This window comes from Nerophis ophidion, linkage group LG07, assembly GCF_033978795.1.
Source record: "Nerophis ophidion isolate RoL-2023_Sa linkage group LG07, RoL_Noph_v1.0, whole genome shotgun sequence".
Taxonomy (NCBI): domain Eukaryota; kingdom Metazoa; phylum Chordata; class Actinopteri; order Syngnathiformes; family Syngnathidae; genus Nerophis; species Nerophis ophidion.
In genome coordinates this window covers 53,906,644-53,928,132 of record NC_084617.1, presented here as the reverse complement: position 1 = coordinate 53,928,132, position 21,489 = coordinate 53,906,644, and the positions used below count along the sequence as shown (strand labels likewise).

The 21,489-nt window shown below is 38.1% G+C and overlaps 1 protein-coding gene across 1 annotated transcript; it reads left to right on the top strand.

Moving 5' to 3' along the window:
- Positions 1-2,074: 2,074 nt before the first annotated feature.
- Positions 2,075-21,434, top strand: foxn4 (forkhead box N4). The gene is made up of 10 exons (XM_061906503.1): positions 2,075-2,715; positions 3,054-3,152; positions 9,425-9,591; positions 13,458-13,570; positions 13,646-13,756; positions 16,016-16,143; positions 16,207-16,303; positions 16,373-16,580; positions 16,655-17,041; positions 20,629-21,434. Exons 2-10 carry the CDS (start codon positions 3,073-3,075, stop codon positions 20,874-20,876), a joined length of 1,539 nt encoding a protein of 512 aa, XP_061762487.1. The 5' UTR covers positions 2,075-2,715; positions 3,054-3,072; the 3' UTR covers positions 20,877-21,434.
- Positions 21,435-21,489: the final 55 nt, after the last annotated feature.

Genomic DNA, 21,489 nt, shown 5'->3' with positions numbered 1-21,489 from the left:
AAAGTCGCTTCTTACCGGAGATTAGCTGAGCTTGTGCCGTCCATAAAGCTGCCGTCGACTTCCCTGAGACACTGCGTGTCAACACACCCGTGGACACACACCTTCGACTATCAGGTACTGTTAAACTCACTAAAACACTAGCAACACAATAGAAAGATAAGGGATTTCCCAGAATTATACTAGTAAATGTGTCTAAAAACATCTGAATCCGTCCCAATGCCATCGTGTTTTTTTAACTTGTTTTTGTTTTTGTTTTTCTGGTCCGTCGCTATCAATATCCTCAAACACAAATCTTTCATCCTCGCTCAAATCGATTCGGAAATTGTCGTTTTCTCGGTACGAATAGCTGTTTTTGTTGGAGGCTCCCATTAAATACAATGTGAGGATGTGAGGAGCCATCAACGGGTGACGTCATCGTCTGCGATTTCCGGTAGAGGCAGGGCTTTTCTGTTAGCAAGCAAAAGTTTGTGGATGTTCTCTACTAAATCCTTTCAGCAAAAATATGGCAATATCGCGAAATGATCAAGTATGACACATAGAATGGACCTGCTATCCCCGTTTAAATAAGAAAATCTCATTTCAGTAGGCCTTTAAGCAATAAGGATTTTTTTTTTAACAATTCTAAGTGGAAGACAATCGCCTACACGCCTTGCAGACCCTCATATTAAAGGCCTACTGAAATGAGATTTTCTTCTTTAAACATGGATAGCAGGTCCATTTTATGTGTCATACTTGATGATTTGGCGATATTGCCATATTTTTGCTGAAAGGATTTAGTAGAGAACATCCACGATAAAGTTCGCAACTCTCGGTGTTAAAAGAAATGCCTGCCTCTACCGGAAGTCGCAGACGATGACGTCGCAAGTGTGGGGGCTCCTCACATATTCACATTGATTTTAATGGGAGCCTCCAACAAAAAGTGCTATTCGGAGCGAGAAAACGACAATTTCCCCATTAATTAGAGCAAGGATGAAAGATTCGTGTTTGAGGATATTGATAGCGATGGACTAGAAAATTGGCCCTAGTGTGTGAATGTGAGTGTGAATGTTGTCTGTCTATCTGTGTTGGCCCTGCGATGAGGTGGCGACTTGTCCAGGGTGTACCGTGCCTTCCGCCCGATTGTAGCTGAGATAGGCGCCAGCGCCCCCCGTGACCCCGAAAGGGAATAAGCGGTAGGAAATGGATGGATGGGTGGATGGATAAAAAAAATAAAAAAAATGTGATTGCATTGGGACGGATTCCGATGTTTTTAGACACATTTAGTAGGATCATTCTGGGAAATCCCTTATCTTTCTATTGTGTTGCTAGTGTTTTAGTGAGTTTAACAGTACCTGATAGTCGGAGGTGTGTGTCCACGGGTGTGTTGACGCGCAGTGTCTCAGGGAAGTCGACGGCAGCTTCATGGACGGCCCAAGCTCAGCTTTTCTCCGGTAAGAAGCGACTTTTTAACCACAATTTTCTCACCGAAACCTGCTAGTTGACATTTGTTCTGGATCCATGTTCTCTTCACCGAGGTCTGATCAATAGTAAATGTTCACCTCCGGGAATTTCAAACAAGGAATCACCGTGTGTTTGTGTGGCTAAAGGCTCAAGCTTCCCAACTCCATCTTTCTACTGTGACTTCTCCAATATTAATTGAACAAATTGCAAAAGATTCAGCAACACAAATCTCCTAAATACTGTGTAATTAAGCCGTTAAAGCAGACTACTTTTAGCTGTGTGTGTGCGCAGCGCTCATATTCATAACAGCCCGTGACGTCACGCGTACACGTCATCATTACGCAACGTTTTCAAGAAAAAAGTCCCGGGAAATTTAAAATTGCAATTTAGTAAACTATAAAGGGCGTATTGGCATGTGTTGTAATGTTAATATTTCATCATTGATATATAAACTATCAGACTGGGTAGTAGTGGGTTTCAGTAGGCCTTTAAAGTATTTGCTAAAGTGATCCCCTTTAAGTGTCCTCCTCCTCCTCCTGCAGCAGCCCGACAGGCCCCCTGCCTAGCCAACCCTTTACGCGCCTCCCCGGCTCTTTTCCCACTGCTGCCAGGAGCAGGACGCGGCCACGGCGGCGGGAAGCAAATGATACTCAAGTACATCCCTTCAAAAAAAAAAAAAAAAAAAAGTTCCCACTCACATACCCAGCAGATGCCAGCACAAGTGCAGTCGCACCGTCTTAGACCTCAATGAGGGAGCCTTCATGGAATACCCCGACAGTTTTCACCTGCAAATGACGCGCAATTTCGGCAAACTGCACAATTTGTATAAATAGAAACTTTTATTTCTTTGTTGTTTGTTTAAGTTAAGGACGAACATATCATAATGGAGATCGGGATCGTTTTTTTTTAAAAAAAACAGCCACGTGTGACCTGTAATGGATGCCGGACGCGCCAGCTTTTTACGCACAAACATAGCAAAAGGAAACCAAAAGTTGAAAAAGTGCCACGATTAAGAAGCGAACTTATCTTTGGTGGGACTATTGGGAGAGCAGCTGTCAAAAGTCATGGGATCCTCCTGCCTCCCGCCGGCCGCCTGGGAGCGCAGCGCAGCTCTCCACTGCGCATGAGCGCGCCCTGGACACATCCAGAGAGGGAAATTTAAAAAGGGCTTTTTTTTTTAGGGGGGGGGAGAAGCAAGTGCAGCACAGTGGAATACAGTACAGGGGCTCCCCAACGACTTGCACGTTTTTTTTTTTCAATATCATCCAAAAACAGGTAAATTAATTTCATATTCTCAATCTTCCTATGTGTTTATGTTAGAATTACTTATTTTTAAGAGGAAATCTCTCCTTGTTGTTACTCTCTTTGTTGGCATGGTCAGTGAAAGACTTTAACATCTGGCCGTGCCATTATATCAGCAGTAAATATGAGTATAGAGTATGATGATTATTTGTATATATGCGGATATAGAATCATTTAAACAGTAAATATGATTCCAGCCAGCAACAAAAATAAGTCATCTCTTTTAGATTGTGCATTATATGTAAACAAAACTATTTTTGTAATCACATCTATTCTGCTAAGATTAATATCTTATTTGTTCCGCTGATGAGGTACCGCAAAACCCAGGAAATGATAGAAGGTGGAATTACATCCAGGATGTCAGGAATCATTGAGAACGCTGGCCATCATCCGTCTCCACAGGATTACAGGTAAAACTTTTTTATCTAATAAATAAATAAACACCTTTAAGTAGTTTGAAAGATATTGCATGTTATTGATAAGAAACTAAATTAGAGAAGTCACTATAATAGAATCAGTGGGCATTTGCTAAAAAAAATAGTTCTGCAACAAGATACCGACTAATTTCATCGTAGATCAGTGGTTCTCAAACTTTTTTCACCGGGTACCACCTCAGAAAACACTTGGTTCCCAAAGTACCATCATAATGACCAACGTTAAAATACAGTTTCATAGTAGGCTTAAGTATTCATTAAAACAAGTGGTAACACTTTAGTATGGGGAACATATCCTAAGTAACAAAGACTTATAATTTAGAGTTATTTGGAGACTAGGTGAACATATAAGGGTTAGGGTTAGGGTTACTAATAAGCAATAATTCTGAGGTTATTGAGGGAAGACTCTTAGTTAATGGCTTACTGGTTGTATAATAGGGCAATGCAGCATAAGGCATTAATAAGTACTTAATAATGACTAAGCAAGAGCCAATATGTTACTAATTTACATGTTAATAAGCAACTAATTAACGGTGAATATGTTCCCCATACTAAAGTGTTAGCAAAATAAGTTCTGCAACAAGATACCGACTAATTTTAATTGAGATCAGTGGTTCTCAAACTTTTTTCATCGGGTACCACCTCAGAAAACACTTGGTTCCCAAAGTACCATCATAATGACCAACCTTAAAATACAGTAGCATATATTTAATTTTTGGGGTGCTGTATTATTACACACAGTTTGAACAGTAACACTGTGTTTGAATATTTAACCAAGTGGTTATTTGACGTACCACTAGATGGAGCCCGCGCCACAGTTTGAGAATCACTGATCTAGATGATAGATGGCTCTTTTTGAGGATTGGGGGGTGGGGGGGGGGCATGAAAAGAGAAAAAAAAAAGCCTGGAAGAATAAATAATTTGCAGTCTGAATAGATCTGTCAGAAACCATCAGCTCTGTTTACACTCCTGCTGTCGGCACACGGAGAGCTTGAACCTCTCGGGCCGCCGGCTCAGGGGGAGATGGGGCGCTCCGGGTCACCCGCATGCACAAGTGGCTCCCAATTAGACAAGGCTCCGGGGGGAGAGAGAAAGGTAGTGGGGGTTGAAAATATAGTGTTGTCCGGCTTCTGGGAAGACTTGGGTGACAAACAGAGACACCAGCTCAACATGTTGTGCATCACTGAGCAATTTCTATGCTTGCTGGTAATACAAGAGGAGGAGACATGTTGCATGCAGGGAAGGCTTTATGGTGCTTAGGTTTTGGGGTGATTCCTACTGCATAACATTTATGAAGCAAGCAATCAACTAACTAATGGTTTTGGAATTAGCTCATGAATAAATAATGTTATTGAAGCCCTTTATGTGGAAAGGAACCATGACTTATGGTAAAAATTGAGGTTATAACAGTCAACAAAAACAAGATTCCGCAAATGAAATAAAATAAAAATCAAACAAGGTTAATAGAATGTAAATTAAATCAAAATCTTGCCAACTTTATATATTAGTAATGCGCATGGGAAACTTTTTATATGGAAAGGAACCTCATCTTCAGTAACTTATGTCAAAATTGAGGCCGCTATAAGGCAGTACAACAGTCTAACAATCTACAAAAAAGCTTTCTCTGAAAAAAAAAAAAAAAAGGTTAAAAGCATGTAAATACAATTAAACATTTAAGAACTTTAATACAATAATAAATATTAAAACTCAAAAATTGTAATACATTATTAAATAATTTGGTGTAAGCTTAACATAGTGAAAGGAGCCATATTTGGTAATTTATGTCGAAATGGAGGCCACTAAGATTTTCCCAATTATCAAAACATTCTTTTTCTTACTAAAAAACATTTGAAAAGTAGGGTTGATGAAGTTTAATAGAAAGTTAAAAATTTAAGAATAATAATTCATTTGATTTAATTTCATTTATTTTATTGAGAGCGTCATAAAAAATCCCGTTATGTTCGCGTAATGACAATAAAGACCAAGGGTCCCCAAACTTTTTGACCCGGGGGACGCATTGGGTTAAAATAATATGGCCGGGGGCCGGGCTGTTTATATATATATATATATATACACATATATATATATATATATATATATATATATATATATATATATATATATATATATATACACATATATATATATATATATATATATATATATATATATATATAAGCGGTAGAAAATGGATGGATGGATGGGATGTTTTATATATATATAACCATCCCATCCATCCATCCATCCATTTTCTACCGCATATATATATATATATATATATATATATATATATATAAGCGGTAGAAAATGGATGGATGGATGGATGGGATGGTTATATATATATATATATAAAACATCCCATCCATCCATCCATTTTCTACCGCTTATATATATATATATATATATATATATATATATATATATATATGTATATATATATATATATATATATATATATATATATATATATAACCATCCCATATATATATATATATATAACCATCCCATCCATCCATCCATTTTCTACCGCATATATATATATATATATATATATATATATATAAGCGGTAGAAAATGGATGGATGGATGGGATGGTTATATATATATATATATATGGGATGGTTATATATATATATATATATATATATATATATATATATATATATATATATATATATATATATATATATATATATATATATATACATATATATATATATATAAGCGGTAGAAAATGGATGGATGGATGGGATGGTTATATATATATATATATATATATATATATATATATATATATATATGTATATATCATATCACGTCGATTGAAAAATGCATTTTTAGACAATGTGATTTGCCTGAGTGGCTATGAGACTCTGGGAGTAATAAGCAACAAGCGGTAGAAAATGGATTAGAAAGGACAGATTTAAAAAAAATAAAAAATACAAATAAATAAAGAATTCAACTTTTTTTTTTTTAACTTGGGACTTCCAGCGGGCCAGATCTCGAACGCTGGCGGGCCGGATCTGGCCCGCAGGCCGTAGTTTGGGGACCACTGATAAAGACTATTGAATCTGAAATTAAAATAAAGGATGTATTTAATCTTCTGATTTGATTGAATTATAAAATACGTTAAATTAAATATAATTCATATACATATTACTTCATTACATGTAATTAAGTTGTATTCAATTTAATGTTTACATTGTAATAATTTAATTAAATTGAACACAATTTACAAATTCATTTACAAATTAAATAAAACAATGATAATGTACATCATATTATACATTTTCTTTCATTGATTTAAATTAATTTACATTAAATTTACTTTACACATTATACTTTAATAAAATTGAATACAAGCTAGAAATGTATTTACAAAATAAATAAAACAATGATAATATACTATACTTTATATTTCATAAATTATTAACATAAATTAAATAAATTTATATTAAATACAAATCACAGCCTTCACGGTGAAAGAGGGGTTAGTGCGTCTGCCTCACAATACAAAGGTCCTGCAGTCCTGGGTTCAATCCCAGGCTCAGGATCTTTCTGTGTGGAGTTTGCAAGTTCTCCCCGTGAATGCGTGGGTTCCCTCCGGGTACTCCGGCTTCCTCCCACTTCCAAAGACATGCACCTGGGGATAGGTTGATTGGCAACACTAAATTGGCCCTAGAGTGTGAATGTGAGTGTGAATGTTGTCTGTCTATCTGTTTTGGCCCTGCGATGAGGTGGCGACTTGTCCAGGGTGTACCCCGCCTTTCGCCCGATTGTAGCTAAGATAGGCACTAGCGCCCCCCGTGACCGCAAAAGGGAATAAGTGGTAGAAAATGGATATATGGATACAAATGACAAAATAAATACAAAAAAAGTAATTATAATATACTACACTTTATATTATCCATATTCTGTCATTTAAATGAAAAAAATAAATTTACTTTGTGCATGATAATAATTTAATTTACAAATGGAATTATACTTTAAAAATGTAAATACATACTTCATATAAGGTAACAGGTGTGAGTAGTTCATCAAATTAAATGTAATAATGATTTAAAAAAAACTTATAATATGAAGTACATTATAGGGGTTATTTTACTTTAGTTAATGAGTGAGCAAAAAAGGGTCAAAGTGAAAATGTCTTGTTCCTGCTTCCAAACAACAAAACACTCTAACTTAATGACAAGTGGCTTGAAGACGTGTGTCAGCGATGTCACACACTCAGACAGCACACACACATTACCACACAAACACACACTAAGGCCTGACCTCTAACTTCATTTGCACCTCTTCTTGCCCTGTGCTGATTTCCTCATGTAGGAAGAAGACAAGTAAGGGGTGTTATGTATAGGGGTGTTGGGGCGTGGTTTTCATGAGGCTGGAGGGAGTGGGACGCAGATGGCATCCTATTTGTCCCTCTTATGTGAGGCCTGTCATTCCGGCAGATTAATGCAAGGCCCCGGGGACAAAGAAAAGAAACGACAGAGACAATCAAGGAAGGGTCTGGGAGAGACAATAGAGCCACGTGCCACTGGGCAGATTTGTCGTTTGGCACACAATAGGTGATCATTTTTCAATAGACAAGACCAACTGTTGCGGGCAACATGTGCTGCTGTGCCGTCTTTCAAACGATCGCATGCCTTGTTTACTTACGATTCAGCCAATAGGGAGGGCTGGCCTGTGGTCACCTGACACAGGGTTGATTTTTTTTTTTATTAGGAGATTTGGTGTGTGTGTGTGTGTGTGTGTGTGTAAGGGAGGGGGGAGCTCCTTCACTGTCCCCACAATAGTATGTGCTGTCATGGCAACCCCAGTTACAAAACCCCTACTCAGTAAAGTGTGTGTGCACAGAGCAGACTGAAGAGGATTCAAGAGGATTCCTCTCTATTCATTCACTCTCTCATCCAAATCGGACACACAAAAGACGTCATGACTGCAAGATGGTAGTTTCAAGCAAACTCATGGTCATCTTATTTAATCCAGTGTATAGGATTTTAAACTCTGGAGCAGGGGTGCCTACATGAAAAATAAATCAAAGGATGTAGGGACCATTTTCATATTTTTCATTTTTTAAACTATGTTTAAAAAAAAACAAAAAAACCTGCCAACATGTCAGCTCTGTGTTGTGCGACATTTCAACATCCTCTCATTACATTACAACTGTTTGGTCTTTCATTGTACTTTTGATTTGGATTGTTTTCATTACAAATTGAGCATGTTGGACACCCATGCTGTACAATATTTTTTGTTTTATTCGTCTACATAAAAAATATTTGTATTTTAATTATGGTTGGTCTAAACAAAAAACAATATCTAGAAACGATAGTAAAACCGTATCGTGGATATTGCTTAACTTTTTTAAAAGGTTACTGAGGTTAAAATTATTTTTAAAAAAACTTGCATTTTGAAATGTTATTTAAAACCTTTTCTCACTCCTGCGCTTACCAAAGGCATGCGGTAAAAGTAAGCATGCGCTAATTATTTTAAAACCTCTTCTCACTCCGGCCCTTACCAAAGGTATGCAGTAAAAATTTGAGTGTGATGTAAGCTTGGACCTTAAATCCTACTGAATAGCTCTTAATTTTCTTCCCTTTATGCGATTTCAAATTACCGGTATTGAAATCAGCCTCCTCCATTTTGAAAATGATGACAGGGGAAGTGTCACTCGTGACGTCACGAGTTTGACCAGGCGGTAATACTAAGCATGCGCTAATTATTTTGGGAAGCGAGTTTGACCCGGCAGTAATTCAAGGCAGGCGCATACTATATTCAAGGAAAATACGGTATTAATAATTTCTTTTAAATTATTATTATTTTAATTTGATAAAAATATTAAAATTTAAGTTTTCTTGTAAGGGCCTGACAAACTATCATCCAATAAAAGCACTTGTTTGTGTTGTTAGTACTATTTGTATAAAACAACAATACAGACAGATGATTTACTCTGAATAGGATGCTTGTTTAACTCCCTCATTGTTGATCAAAACAGTCCCTGATGAATTAACACCACCAGCTAATCTGCTTATAAATCCTGGCAAGCACAGATAACACTTCCACTATGGAGCTGAGCACAGATCCACATTCATTGCACTGTTTCTGAATTGGAGAGATAAAAATGTTCTGTTGGAAATTAGCATGTAAATCCCACCTGTGCTTTTTGAGTCTGATCTGACAGCCATGTTGGGCCCTTCCCTGCACTGGTTTGTCCCACTAACCTCCCCCCTCCCACTCCTCCTCTGTAGGCTTTTGACCACGGACCCCTCCCAGTTGAGGGAGGACCTCCCTGGGGACCTGCAGTCCCTGTCATGGCTCACCTCGGTGGATGTGCCCCGACTGCAGCAGATGGTTGATGGCCGCAGCCAGAGTAACGGGCCGTCTCATCAGGGCAGCTTGTTGGACCTACAGACAGGTGAGGTGACATGTTTTGAAAAAAATCATCACGTCATGGATTGGAAGCATCACAAATCTTTGCAGTCTCCTAGTGGAAGCTTGAGCTTAACACATTTATCAATTGCAGGGAGCAAAACACACTGATAATGCAGTCACTGAATTAGGTACACCCCATTACATTTAAAACAGTAACAAAAAGGCTAACAGGTGACATAAGCACTCTATTCAGATGTTTAGGGCCACAAACAAACAAGTCATTGCGGAAGAAGCTAAATGGCACGTTGGTCCAGTCAATGGAAAATCAGACTACAAAAAAACCCCATAACGAAACAGTCGACCAACATAAAATACTATGCACACTCTGCAGGAAGGAGATTCCCTTTCACCGCAGCTCTTCCATCTTAAAATCATAGAGGGTAAAATTACTTAAATGTGTCTTTAATTATTCATAATTGGAATAAAATATAAAAATGTCATTAATTTACAGTAAAATTACATTATTTAGCATTTGATTATTTCATAATTCTACTTATTAGTATACAATTGAGTTATCCAATACTAAATTAAATATTCAATAATTTAATTCAATATTAATTTAATTGTTTTATTATTTATTTTATGATGTAATTGTTTATTACATTAAAGTTAAAGTTAAAGTCCCAACGATAGCCACACACACCCTAGGTGTGGTGAATTATCCTCTGCATTTGACCCATATCCATGTTCACCCCTGGGAGGTGAGGGGAGCAGTGAGCAGCTGCGGTGGCCGCGCTCAGGAATCAATTCGGTCATTTAACCCCAAATTCCAACCCTTGATGCTGAGTGTCAAGCAGGGAGGTAATGGGTCTCATTTTTATAGTCTTTGATATGACTCGGCCACGGTTTGATCTCACGACCTTTCAGTCTCAAGGCGGACACTCTAAACACAAGGCCACTGAGCAGATCAATTCATACGTTTTTTATGCTTTTTTAATTTAACTATTTCTTGATCTTCATTAATTTATTTGATCCGTCAAACTTAGCCAACAAAGTCAGTGGGTGGTACCTAACACCTAATTGGTTATCCGGCACTTCTACTTTCTGTGGTACACTTCGACCAGAGAAGCCGAGGAGTACTGGTCCATAGCTGGGTTTGAAAGTGCGGAAATAACTGATAACTTGAATAAATTCCTCGACTTTAACTGCTACGTGCTCTGGGTCAGCAAGAGTTGCTTCTACATGCACCGCAAGGTCTAAAACAGGGGTCGGCAACCCAAAATGCTGAAAGAGCTATATTGGACCAAACATACAAAAAAAAAATCTGTGTGGAGCCGCAAAAAATTAAAAGCCTTATAATGAAGGTCTGAATTTGCTATATTAGCCTACTATACTGACGCTAATCTTCATTGACAGAAATTTCGTATTTTAACTTTTATTCTACACAATTTTGCAACATTGAAAACCAAAAAGTAAAATGGAGGCTTCTGACAGCATGAGATAACTTCTGGTAATGACTGACTCAGAATGTCCAAAAGTATAAATGAGTGTGTCCAAGTTAAACGAAACGGCCGGCTGTGTTCTTTTCATGGATTTATTACAATCTTTGCAAGCTGGGTAATTTTTGCTGTGGTCTGGAACAACATGGAACACAAACAACTATGACAAATGCAGCCAATATTACAAACAGATAATGTGTTATGAGACAAAGGACATAAGTAAAGGAAATTAATTGATCTCAAATTTAGCTAGAAATGAGGCATAATGATGCAATATGTACATACAGCTCTCCTAAATAGCATGTTAGAATCGATTAGCTTGTGGTCATGGATTGATAAAATATGCCTGATTAGCACTCCAACAAGTCAATAACATCAACAAAGCACACGTTTGTGCATTCACGCACAGAATAAAACGTTTGGTGGACAAAATGAGACAAAGAAGGAGTGGCAGAAAACACGTCTCTCTGTGGCAGCATCAGAGAAAGTTGTACATGTAAACAAACTACGATGAGTTCGAGGATCGCTGAAATTGGACAAAACGGTGCTTGCCAAATGCTCTTTTATCAGTGAAACATGTATAACATACACAGTTGGGTTTCTAATAATTAGGAAAGTTTGTGTCATTTGTGTTCTCCCACAGAAAATATATTAAAACGAAACATATATTTTTTTCTTCATCTTTTTCCATTTTCACACATCTCTGAAAGAGGTCCACGGAGCCACAAGGGCGTCGCTAAAGACGGCTCTAGAGCCGCGGGTTGCTGACCCCTGGTCTAACGTATCTACCACCAAACTCCCAAAAGAGACTATGACTATATTCTCCTAAGTCGCTATGTTTTGAAAGACTTCTAAAGTTAATTGGACTAAATTCCTGTTAGCCACGCCCACTGGCTCTGATGTGTGAGTTGGACAGATACAATTCATGAAGCGCTGACATGAAATAATTAAATAAATCATTAAATCATGCAATAATGAATTTAATCGTTAAATAAATAGTTATAGTAATTACATTTATTGAATGCACTACTAACAAATTTCTGTATGTATTTCCAATTATAATTAATTAATGACATTTATTTAATTAACAAAATATTTACTTGTGTCCCATTTGGCCCTCCCTATAAAGTAGCATTAATGTCAATAAATGTTTGTTTTGAAAAAATGTTAACATGAACAGTACATGATGTTAAAAGTGTTATACATTTATTGAATGCACTACTAACAAATTTCTGAATGTATTTCCAATTTTTAATTAATTAATGACACATTTTTAAAATCAACAAAATATTCACCTGGGGATAGGTTGATTGGCAACACTAAATTGGCCCTAGTGTGTGAATGGCAGTGTGAATGTTGTCTGTCTATCTGTGTTGGCCCTGCGATGAGGTGGCGACTTGTCCAGGGTGTACCCTGCCTTCCGCCCGATTGTAGCTGAGATAGGCGCCAGCGCCCCCCGCGACCCCGAAAGGGAATATGCGGTAGAAAATGGATGGATGGATGGATTTACTTGTGTCCCATTTGGCCCTCCCTATAAAGTAGCATTAATGTCAATAAATGTTTGTTTTGAAAAAATGTTAACATGTTCAGTACATGATGTTAAAAGTGTTTCTCCAGACCCATTATGTGCATTTATTTCCCCTTATTTGGTCAATTCCTTTACTCATGTAAAATTCAGCAATTGGACACAGCTTCTCATTCACAACACAAATAATGGTCCCAACCCTATTGATAATGCAGGAACTTCCACTAATTAATCCTGATAAGGCAAACCTGTGAAGTGAAAACCATTTCAGGTGACTACCTCTTGAAGCTAATCGAGAGAATGCCAAGAGTGTGCAAAGCAGTAATCAGAGCAAAAGGTGGCTATTTTGAAGAAACTAGAATATAAATCAGTTGTTTTTGTTAAGTACATAACTCCACGTGTTCAGTTTTGATGCCTTCAGTGACAATCTACAATGTAAATAATCTTGAAAATGGAAAAAAACGCATTGAATGAGGTGTGTCCAAACCTTTGGCCTGTACTGTAAAAATCAATCATATGTAATCATGATTAATCATATGAGTTTAATTATCCCTGTGATCAATCTGTTTGAAATTTTAACAATTGACCATCACTTACTATCAATTATTAAATATCATACTGCATTTTATTCCTGTTTTTTTTTTTTTGTTGTTGATACCAATCTCAGATAGTGCAGGTGTACCTAATGTACTCATCTATGGGTGTACAAGAAAACAGCTTTTCAAGAACAATCAAATTAATACTCACAAAACCAACTTGTTGACATTCGACTGGAAGGCCTCTCTGAGGTTCTGGTCACTAGATAAGACAGACAGGTAGACCGATACTTTATCGGTAGATATCATCCCACCTTTATAAGAAGAGTCTTGCCTGTTTCCCCTAAAGCCCAGCTGAGCAGCGTGTCCATGACAGCAGCTCAGGGCTCCATGCTTCACCTGCAGAGCAACATGCAGCACAGTCCACTGGGAATCAGCATCATCAACACCCACAGTGGAAGTGTGAGTAGTAGCAGCAACCACATGGGGGGAAAAGCGCACCTGTACAGAAGTTAACATCATATTTTTGCCAAACAGATATCGCCATTCTCCATGAATGGGATGCCCTCACCCGGGTACCAGTGCCCTACCTCAGTGTACCAGCCAGCATCACAGCAGGTGTACTCACTCACACAAGCTGGACAACAGGTAACACCTTAAAATATTGAGTTAAGACAGGGTTACCCAACTAAATTCTTTAAGGGGTGTACATTTCCAGAAGGCTAAGGACCGGGTGGCCGGGGCTTCTCCCTCCACTGTTATTTATAGGTTGTTGTGGCTTGTGCAGCCCTTTGAGACTCGTGATTTAGGGCTATTTAAGTAGACATTGATTGATTCATTGATTGATTGATATTCTAATTTTGTATATAACTGGGAACCAGCATCCTCCGCAGAAAACATTGCATTGTGTATTTATTCTGAAAAAAAATTGCCTTCTCTTTTGGGGCTGTCAAAGTGAATGTGACAATAACCACTGCTAATTATTTAAAACAGCATTATTATAATAAGGACTGTCGAAAAGTTAAATCATGTGATTAATCACAAAAAATATTGCAACAATCATGTATACACGCAGATTAACTACGCAATATATTTTGACTGTACATGCTCCTTTACCTTAACCTATATGGTCAGTAATCAGGTCAATGCATATGTTGGTGCAAATATGAGTGAGGAGACTTTGACTGGTGTGCTTGCTAGCAAATTCCACTTCAAAATACACCTGGACTGGACTTTAGATTAAAATGTTTTGAGCGAATAAATGACATGTATTCAAGTAAAATATATATTTTTAAATGTTCCTTGTGACAGTCTGACAATAAAATTACATTTGAGTCCAAATATTGAGGTCTTTAGAAAGCAATTTAAATCAAATTATGTCTGTGATTAATTATGAGTAATCCAAATTCAAAAGTGTGCTTGATCTGTTTAAAAAGATTAAACAATTGACAGCACTAGTTTAAATAATAAACTTTAATACCGTTGGGCAGCCCAGGACGAGATGCTGTTTTTTTAATGACCTACTGACGCAGGGGCGGCTGCTGGTCTTTCGAGTAGGGGGAAGCTCATTTTCAGCTACTCTCTAAACACGAGTACAGTCTCCAGTAACACATAATAGATGCTATATTTTACAAACAAATTGCCACTTAAATTTATAGAATTCCCCTTATTAACTCGTAACAACGGAATGAAATGTGAAAAATGCTCTGGCAGTGGTTTATATTTAAAGATCGCTGGTTTGCTCATTGGCAGCACAAGAGGGGTTAGTGCGTTTGCCTCACAATACGAAGGTCTTGAGTAGTCCTGGGTTCAATCCCAGGCTCGGGATCTTTCTGTGTGGAGTTTGCATGTTCTCCCCGTGACTGCGTGGGTTCCCTCTGGGTACTCGGGCTTCCTCCCACTTCCAAAGACATGCACCTGGGGATAGGTTGATTGGCAACAATAAAATGGTCCCTTGTGTGTGAATGTGAGTGTGAATGTTGTCTGTCTATCTGTGTTGGCCCTGCGATGAGGTGGCGACTTGTCCAGGGTGTACTCCGCCTTCCGCCCGATTGTAGCTGAGATAGGCACCAGCGCCCCCCGCGACCCCAAAGGGAATAAGCAGTAAAAAATGGATGGATGGATGGTTTGCTCATTTTGCTGTCAATCAAAAAGGGACTCCGCCTCAGAAAGGTCATCCAGTCATCATTCGGAAGCAGAGTGTCCATGCCAGCCAATGCCGAGCCCACTTTCCATACACTTCGAGACGTTTGGCTGCAATAGAACAACCCATTCTATGCCACCCCATTGAGGTCAATGGACGCTCAGCTTAAACACTGTTCAATGCACTGTGACGCTACCACAATGAATGAGAAGAAAATCAGGCCAGCTTTCGCCAAAGTAGCTGATTCTGAAAAAAAGTTGAACACATTCGAGCACTTTTTTAGTCAATGAAATGCAAACACAAAAGTCCATATTTGACCACAGACTACTGCAGACCGACAGCAATCATCACTGCTAAAAAGATAGTCAAATATCATGTTTATGACAGCGCTGTAGTGTTTTTAGGAATCTGCTGCAAAAATATAAGTGTCATCCAAGTCGTGGAAATAAACTCTAGAGTAATTTCTGATTAAGCCTGCGGGCCGCTGGTCGAATAACCCTGCCATAGGACATAGTGTACATGGAAATGACAAAATACAATACCATAAAACCATACATTTGAAAATAATCTATTCTATCACGGTTCTTCTGTGGAATATATGGAAAAATGTGAATCATCATTTGACAGTTTAACACTACAATCTTGTCCTTGCTGATTACTGAGTAGCAAAGACACCCACTTTTGTGCTTCCTTTAAAAGAGCTAAAATGAGTCTGATACCATCCAAAGCAAGCAGTGATTCTAATGTTTTCCTTCTTCCTTTAGTGCTCAACAGGTGGCCTTTACAGCAACGTCTCCTTCAACAACCAAAGTCTATTTTCACAACCTCGTCTGGCACCACAAGAACAGGACCTGCAGCCCAAATCGTTCCCAAAACCCATCTACTCCTACAGGTGATACGTCACACACGATATCACCTTTGAACTCTCGTACTTCATCTTGATTTCTTTCCTTAGCTGTTTGATTGCCATGGCGCTAAAGAACAGCAAAACAGGCAGCCTTCCAGTCAGTGAGATCTATAGCTTTATGAAGGAACACTTTCCTTACTTCAAGGTGAGGCCCTTTGGTTTAGTACGCACCAGTTTGAAGAGTGGGTCGGTCACAAACACCCTTTTCTTGCAGACTGCACCAGACGGATGGAAGAATTCAGTCAGACACAACCTGTCCTTAAACAAATGCTTTGAGAAAGTGGAGAACAAGACGAGCAGCTCATCCCGGAAGGGTTGTCTCTGGGCACTGAACCCGGCCAAAATTGACAAGATGGAGGAAGAGATGCAGAAGTGGAAACGCAAGGATCTCCCAGCCATCCGCCGAAGCATGGCTAACCCAGGTCAGAGACTAGGAAATATTTACTGACCATGTTAAAAGACACCTTATTGAGGTATTCATCTTTCGTTCTTGCAGATGAGCTGGACAAACTGATCACGGATCGCCCAGAGAACTGCAGAAGGAAGGCAGTAATAGAACCGGTCATGACAAGACTGCCCAGTTGTCCAACTGGTCTCTCGCTGCAGATGCAGCAGTCTCAGCCCATAGTCACCCTCTCCCTGCCGTGTTTACCCATGCACCAGCACCATCAGATCCAGGCACAGTTACAGGTCCAGGCCCGCCTGGCACCCATGTCACCAGCCCCGGCCCAAACGCCTCCCCTCCACACGGTGCCAGACATCTCCCACAGCCCGCTCACCCATCACCCAAGCAAGCCTCCCGATGACTTCTACAGCATTCACGTGGATAACCACACAGAGGTGGATGCGCTGGATCCAAGCATCATGGACTTTGCCCTTCAAGGTAAACCACAACATTAGTCTTCACTCAACAGTTTTTAAAATGTGAAATACAGTAAAACTAAAAAAAAAATTCTAAATCTTGTGGCATAACGCTACTAGACATTTGAGTTGTTCCTATATTTTCAATCAACACATAATGCAAATTCACTTTTTTAACCTTTAGGTGACAAAGGCAGACTATTTATTTGTTTTGTTGTTTTACTCCATTATATATGATTTTACCTGAGAGTTTTATTTTTTATTAAAACATGTCAATATCCAATTGTTTAATTGGTTCACTGGTAGTTATTCCACAGTACCCAAAGCCAAACAGGACATATACAGTAAGATCTTCATTTTTCAACCATTTCGGATTCATTCTTTTAATCAAAAATTTTTTTGCTCAAATCTCTCAATCAACTAAATGAAAATACCAAACAACCCTTTGAACACCTTTTGATCAAATGTTATGCTTTTCAACGAGTATAAATTTCAACAACATGAGTTATATAATCAATTTAAACACGTGACATTATCCAATCAAAGGGCCTTTAAAGAAATACAATCATGTGTGCTAACGGACTGTATCCCTGCAGACTGTATTGATCTATATTGTATATAGTGTGTTTTACATGTTGATTTAATAATTAAAAAAAAAAATATATATATATATATATTTTTTTTTTTTCTTGTGCGGCCCGGTACCAACCGGTCAGGCCGCGGCCCGGTGGTTGGGGACCACTGCTTTAAAGGGTCAAAATTGAGAAACAAAACATGTTTTTATATTTTTGTTTGTAGGACTAAAGTTTGAGAAATTTGAGCAAAAACAAAACAACTTTAGGATCGATCGCTACTTTTATGTCCTGTTTGGTGTGGAGATAATTACACATGTCACCAGAGGGTGTAAATGTTCGTGCAACCTTTAACTGCACATGGCAATTGTTTAACCCTTCGGGGAATAAAGGTTGACCTATTTCTTCTTTCAGTTATGTTTTGCTTTATTTTGGCCATAATTGTGGTTGTGTTACTTCATTATACACAAAGAGTGTTTGGTCATGTTCAATTTTAAAAATGTAATTTAATTTCAATGTCCAATTCTTTAACAGGCATTCGACACACGGGCAGTTATGCCCCAAAGCTAAACAGGACATAAAAGTCCTTTAGTTTTCAAACATTAACATTTTATTTTCTCAAACCTCTCAATCAACTTCAGCCCTCAACAAAAACGCCAAACATGTTTTTCTTAATGAGGGTCTTTTGATAAAATGATGTAACAGTTGTCAATTTGTATGAAAGTGCATAACAGTTATTTTACAAATGTGACAATATCTGATAATAAAAAATATTTAAAAGGGTAAAAAAATAAAAACATCACCTTTGATATTTTTGTTTCAGACTGAAGTTTGAGAAATTTAAATCCAAAATGTTTGCACACCCTTCAAAAATGTCAGGACTTTTGTGTCCTGTTTGGCTTGAAGATAATTATAATCACATGTCCCTTGATGGCTAATGTTTATAAAACCTTTAACTAATCATGATGATTTACATTTTAAACATTCCTGTATGTCATAAAAGTATATAAAGTAAAATTGGTACTGAGTACCCGATTGTAGCTGAGATAGGCTCCAGCGCCCCCCGCGAACCCGAAGGGAATAAGCGGTAGAAAAATGGATGGATGGATAGTAAAACTACAATTGACACCTGACATGACACCAAAGGAGATGGAGCCTGAAGGTGTGAACAGAGCGATACTGTCACCTACTGGCGTTTTATAGGCATTGCAGAAACAAATCAGTCGGTTTAAGAAAGCTACTTAGCATGGAGTTGTGAATAGAAAATTTACGTTTTCTGCAAAATCACGATTGGCAATCTTCAGTTTATTGTTAGTCATTAGCTATTTTGCTTTAAGCAGCTATTTATATTACATCTGCTTGGTAAAATTGATGCGTAATAATGGTGTTGCTCATATTTTACTTGTTACTTTCCTATGTCACACTTTTTTGCCATCACTTGTCCCTTTTCTGTAATGGCATCAACAACAACAACAACAACAAAAAATGACTTAAAACATATTTTAGTAGTTTTGCTTGACTTTAGGGGCATATTATTTTGTAGGAAAAATAGCTAATTCTATAAGGAATGTTCAACCATATATTTTTTTTAATTTGCTGTACTAAATTTGGCAACATGTGAAAGGGAGAGCAAAAAGTTGTAGAAAATATACCCAGAGAGGATATTTTTTCCAATTTTCTCCATTGACTGAGTCAATAAGAGCCTGGGATGACATTACAAAACAAATCACAGACATATAATTTGCTATAATCTTACATTCAGTGCATGGGTCTCAAACACAGAAGGTAGAGTCAGAGTGAGCAGGACCGCACAAAGTACTCACTACAGAATTCCGTTTTTACCACACCACTAAATTTGTTACGTACTTCTACCAGCAGCTATTGTGACCCTCTCCTATGGTTGGCCTAAAGTCATTATAAATATAAAAATGTTGTGTTTTGACACTTTGTAGTTTCCAAGAAGATTAGGGGTGAGAATCTTTGGGCATCTAACTATTTGAATCAAAATTGAGTCTCAATTCAATACGATTCTCGATTCAAACCAATTCTGACAATGTATTTTATGGTATGATAATAATCACTAAAATATGTAATCCCAGTAGGAATTGTGTGTGAACTCCGTATGTGCGCAAGCCATGGATACGCGTAAGGCCAACCTAAATGCTTTATTAGTGTTTAGGGTGAGTGGAGTGTGTGGATTCTGGAACGGCTTGAATCATTTGAGTAATGTGAGATATGTTAAGGTTGCCCATTCACTTTGAATAGGGAAACATTCCTGGTAAGTGGGGAAATTTTGGAACCTGGAAAACATTTTGACTTGAATGTCGAGGATGAGTGGTGCGAGCGTGGATGGTGGAACGGTTTGAATTGGACAAGAAATGTGGGATATGAAGAGGTTTATAATTGCCAATTGATTTTTAAAGGGTAAAGTTCCTGGAAATTCCTGGTAATCAGGAACATTTTGGAACCTGGAAACACTTTGGCTTGAATGTCCAGGGTGAATGCAGTGTAGATGGTGGAACGGTTCAAATCAAGTGAGGTATGTGGGAGTTGTGCAAGTTCAATGGGAAATTTTTTTCATAAAAACCTGGTATTGTGGGTAATCTGGGGTATTTGAGAATTTTTTGGGGGTAAACTTTCAAATCGCGTACGACCGGAAGAAAATTGTGGGATGTGACAAACGGCAAAGATTTTCGAAAGAGTGATAAACAAGATTCGTTTTTGGTGAATTGTGTGAATGCATTGGCATTCACACACTGAAACGCATTTAAAATAGGTTACAAGTTAGAAAAGCTTCTTCTGGTTGGATGGAGATGGCCTAAAAAGTATTTTTAAGAATGGATTATTAAAAAGAAAATAAAATAAATATATTTATAAAAATCGAAACCAATGAATTTATTTAGAACAGGCTGTAAATTAATTTTTTGTGCACCCCTACATGAGATTTTCAGAGAAACGTTCGCTTGCTTACTGGAAGTTACTTTTCGTGTTACATTTTCAAAAAGCCTTAACATTGACTTAATTAATGTGACCTCAGGTAACCTGTGGGAGGAAATGAAGGACGACAGCTTTAACCTGGACGCTTTGGGCACCTTCAGTAACTCCCCCCTACGACTATCAGACTGTGATTTGGGGAGCAGCCTCCCTCCTGCCTCCGCCGCGACCACCCTGCAGATGTCAGACGTACAAGTGACGGGTCTGTACACTTCCTACACGTCGCAGGACGCCCTCTCTTCTCAGTACTTGGGCTCACAGGCCAGCAGCAAGCCCATCACCCTGCTTTAAAGCGACAGAAATCCAGATAGCTCACGGGACAAGATGCCCACTGGAAACATTCTTTTGTACAAATCACCCGGGAACTATCGAAGTAAGAATGTCTGAGGAGAAAACTGTCCAATAAATAAAGAGGTGGGAGGAACGCTTTTAAGACTACAATTATATCAAGCGTTGCCAAGCAAAGACTCCATCCAGCCTGTGTAAGTGGAGGGAATTAGTCAAGTTTTTCTACTGATCACTGTGTTTGAAAGTCCTTCTATACTGTAGCTTGTCTGTTGTATTGTGCTAGACATTATTGCTGTGTTGTTTAATTTATATTTATAAAAAAGGCAGCTGGGGAACGTGACCACAACCTTTTGCTGTATATATTTGAATGTTTCAAATGGCTATTACCACAGAAAAGCTTTTTTTGTTGTTGTCGTTTTGCTATATTTACCCAACTTCATTCCAAAATTCAGATGTTCTCCGATATTTCACCATACATTTCTGACACAGGTGTCGGACTTATTACAAGTGTATCATACTCTATGATTTCAAAAAAAAGAAAGTCCAAAATGGGTAAATAAACAAACTTTCTTTTGCCAAAAATAAATCAGTGCTATTTATTAACAGATGTGTTGAC

Bases quoted from the DNA above. Each gene is read 5' to 3' on its own strand.
- foxn4 (XM_061906503.1), top strand. From the start codon at position 3,073: ATGATAGAAGGTGGAATTACATCCAGGATGTCAGGAATCATTGAGAAC. The intron at 9,592-13,457 runs GTGAGGTGACAT...TTTCCCCTAAAG, and splicing joins CTTGTTGGACCTACAGACAG to CCCAGCTGAGCAGCGTGTCC. The intron at 16,144-16,206 runs GTGATACGTCAC...TTCTTTCCTTAG, and splicing joins AAACCCATCTACTCCTACAG to CTGTTTGATTGCCATGGCGC.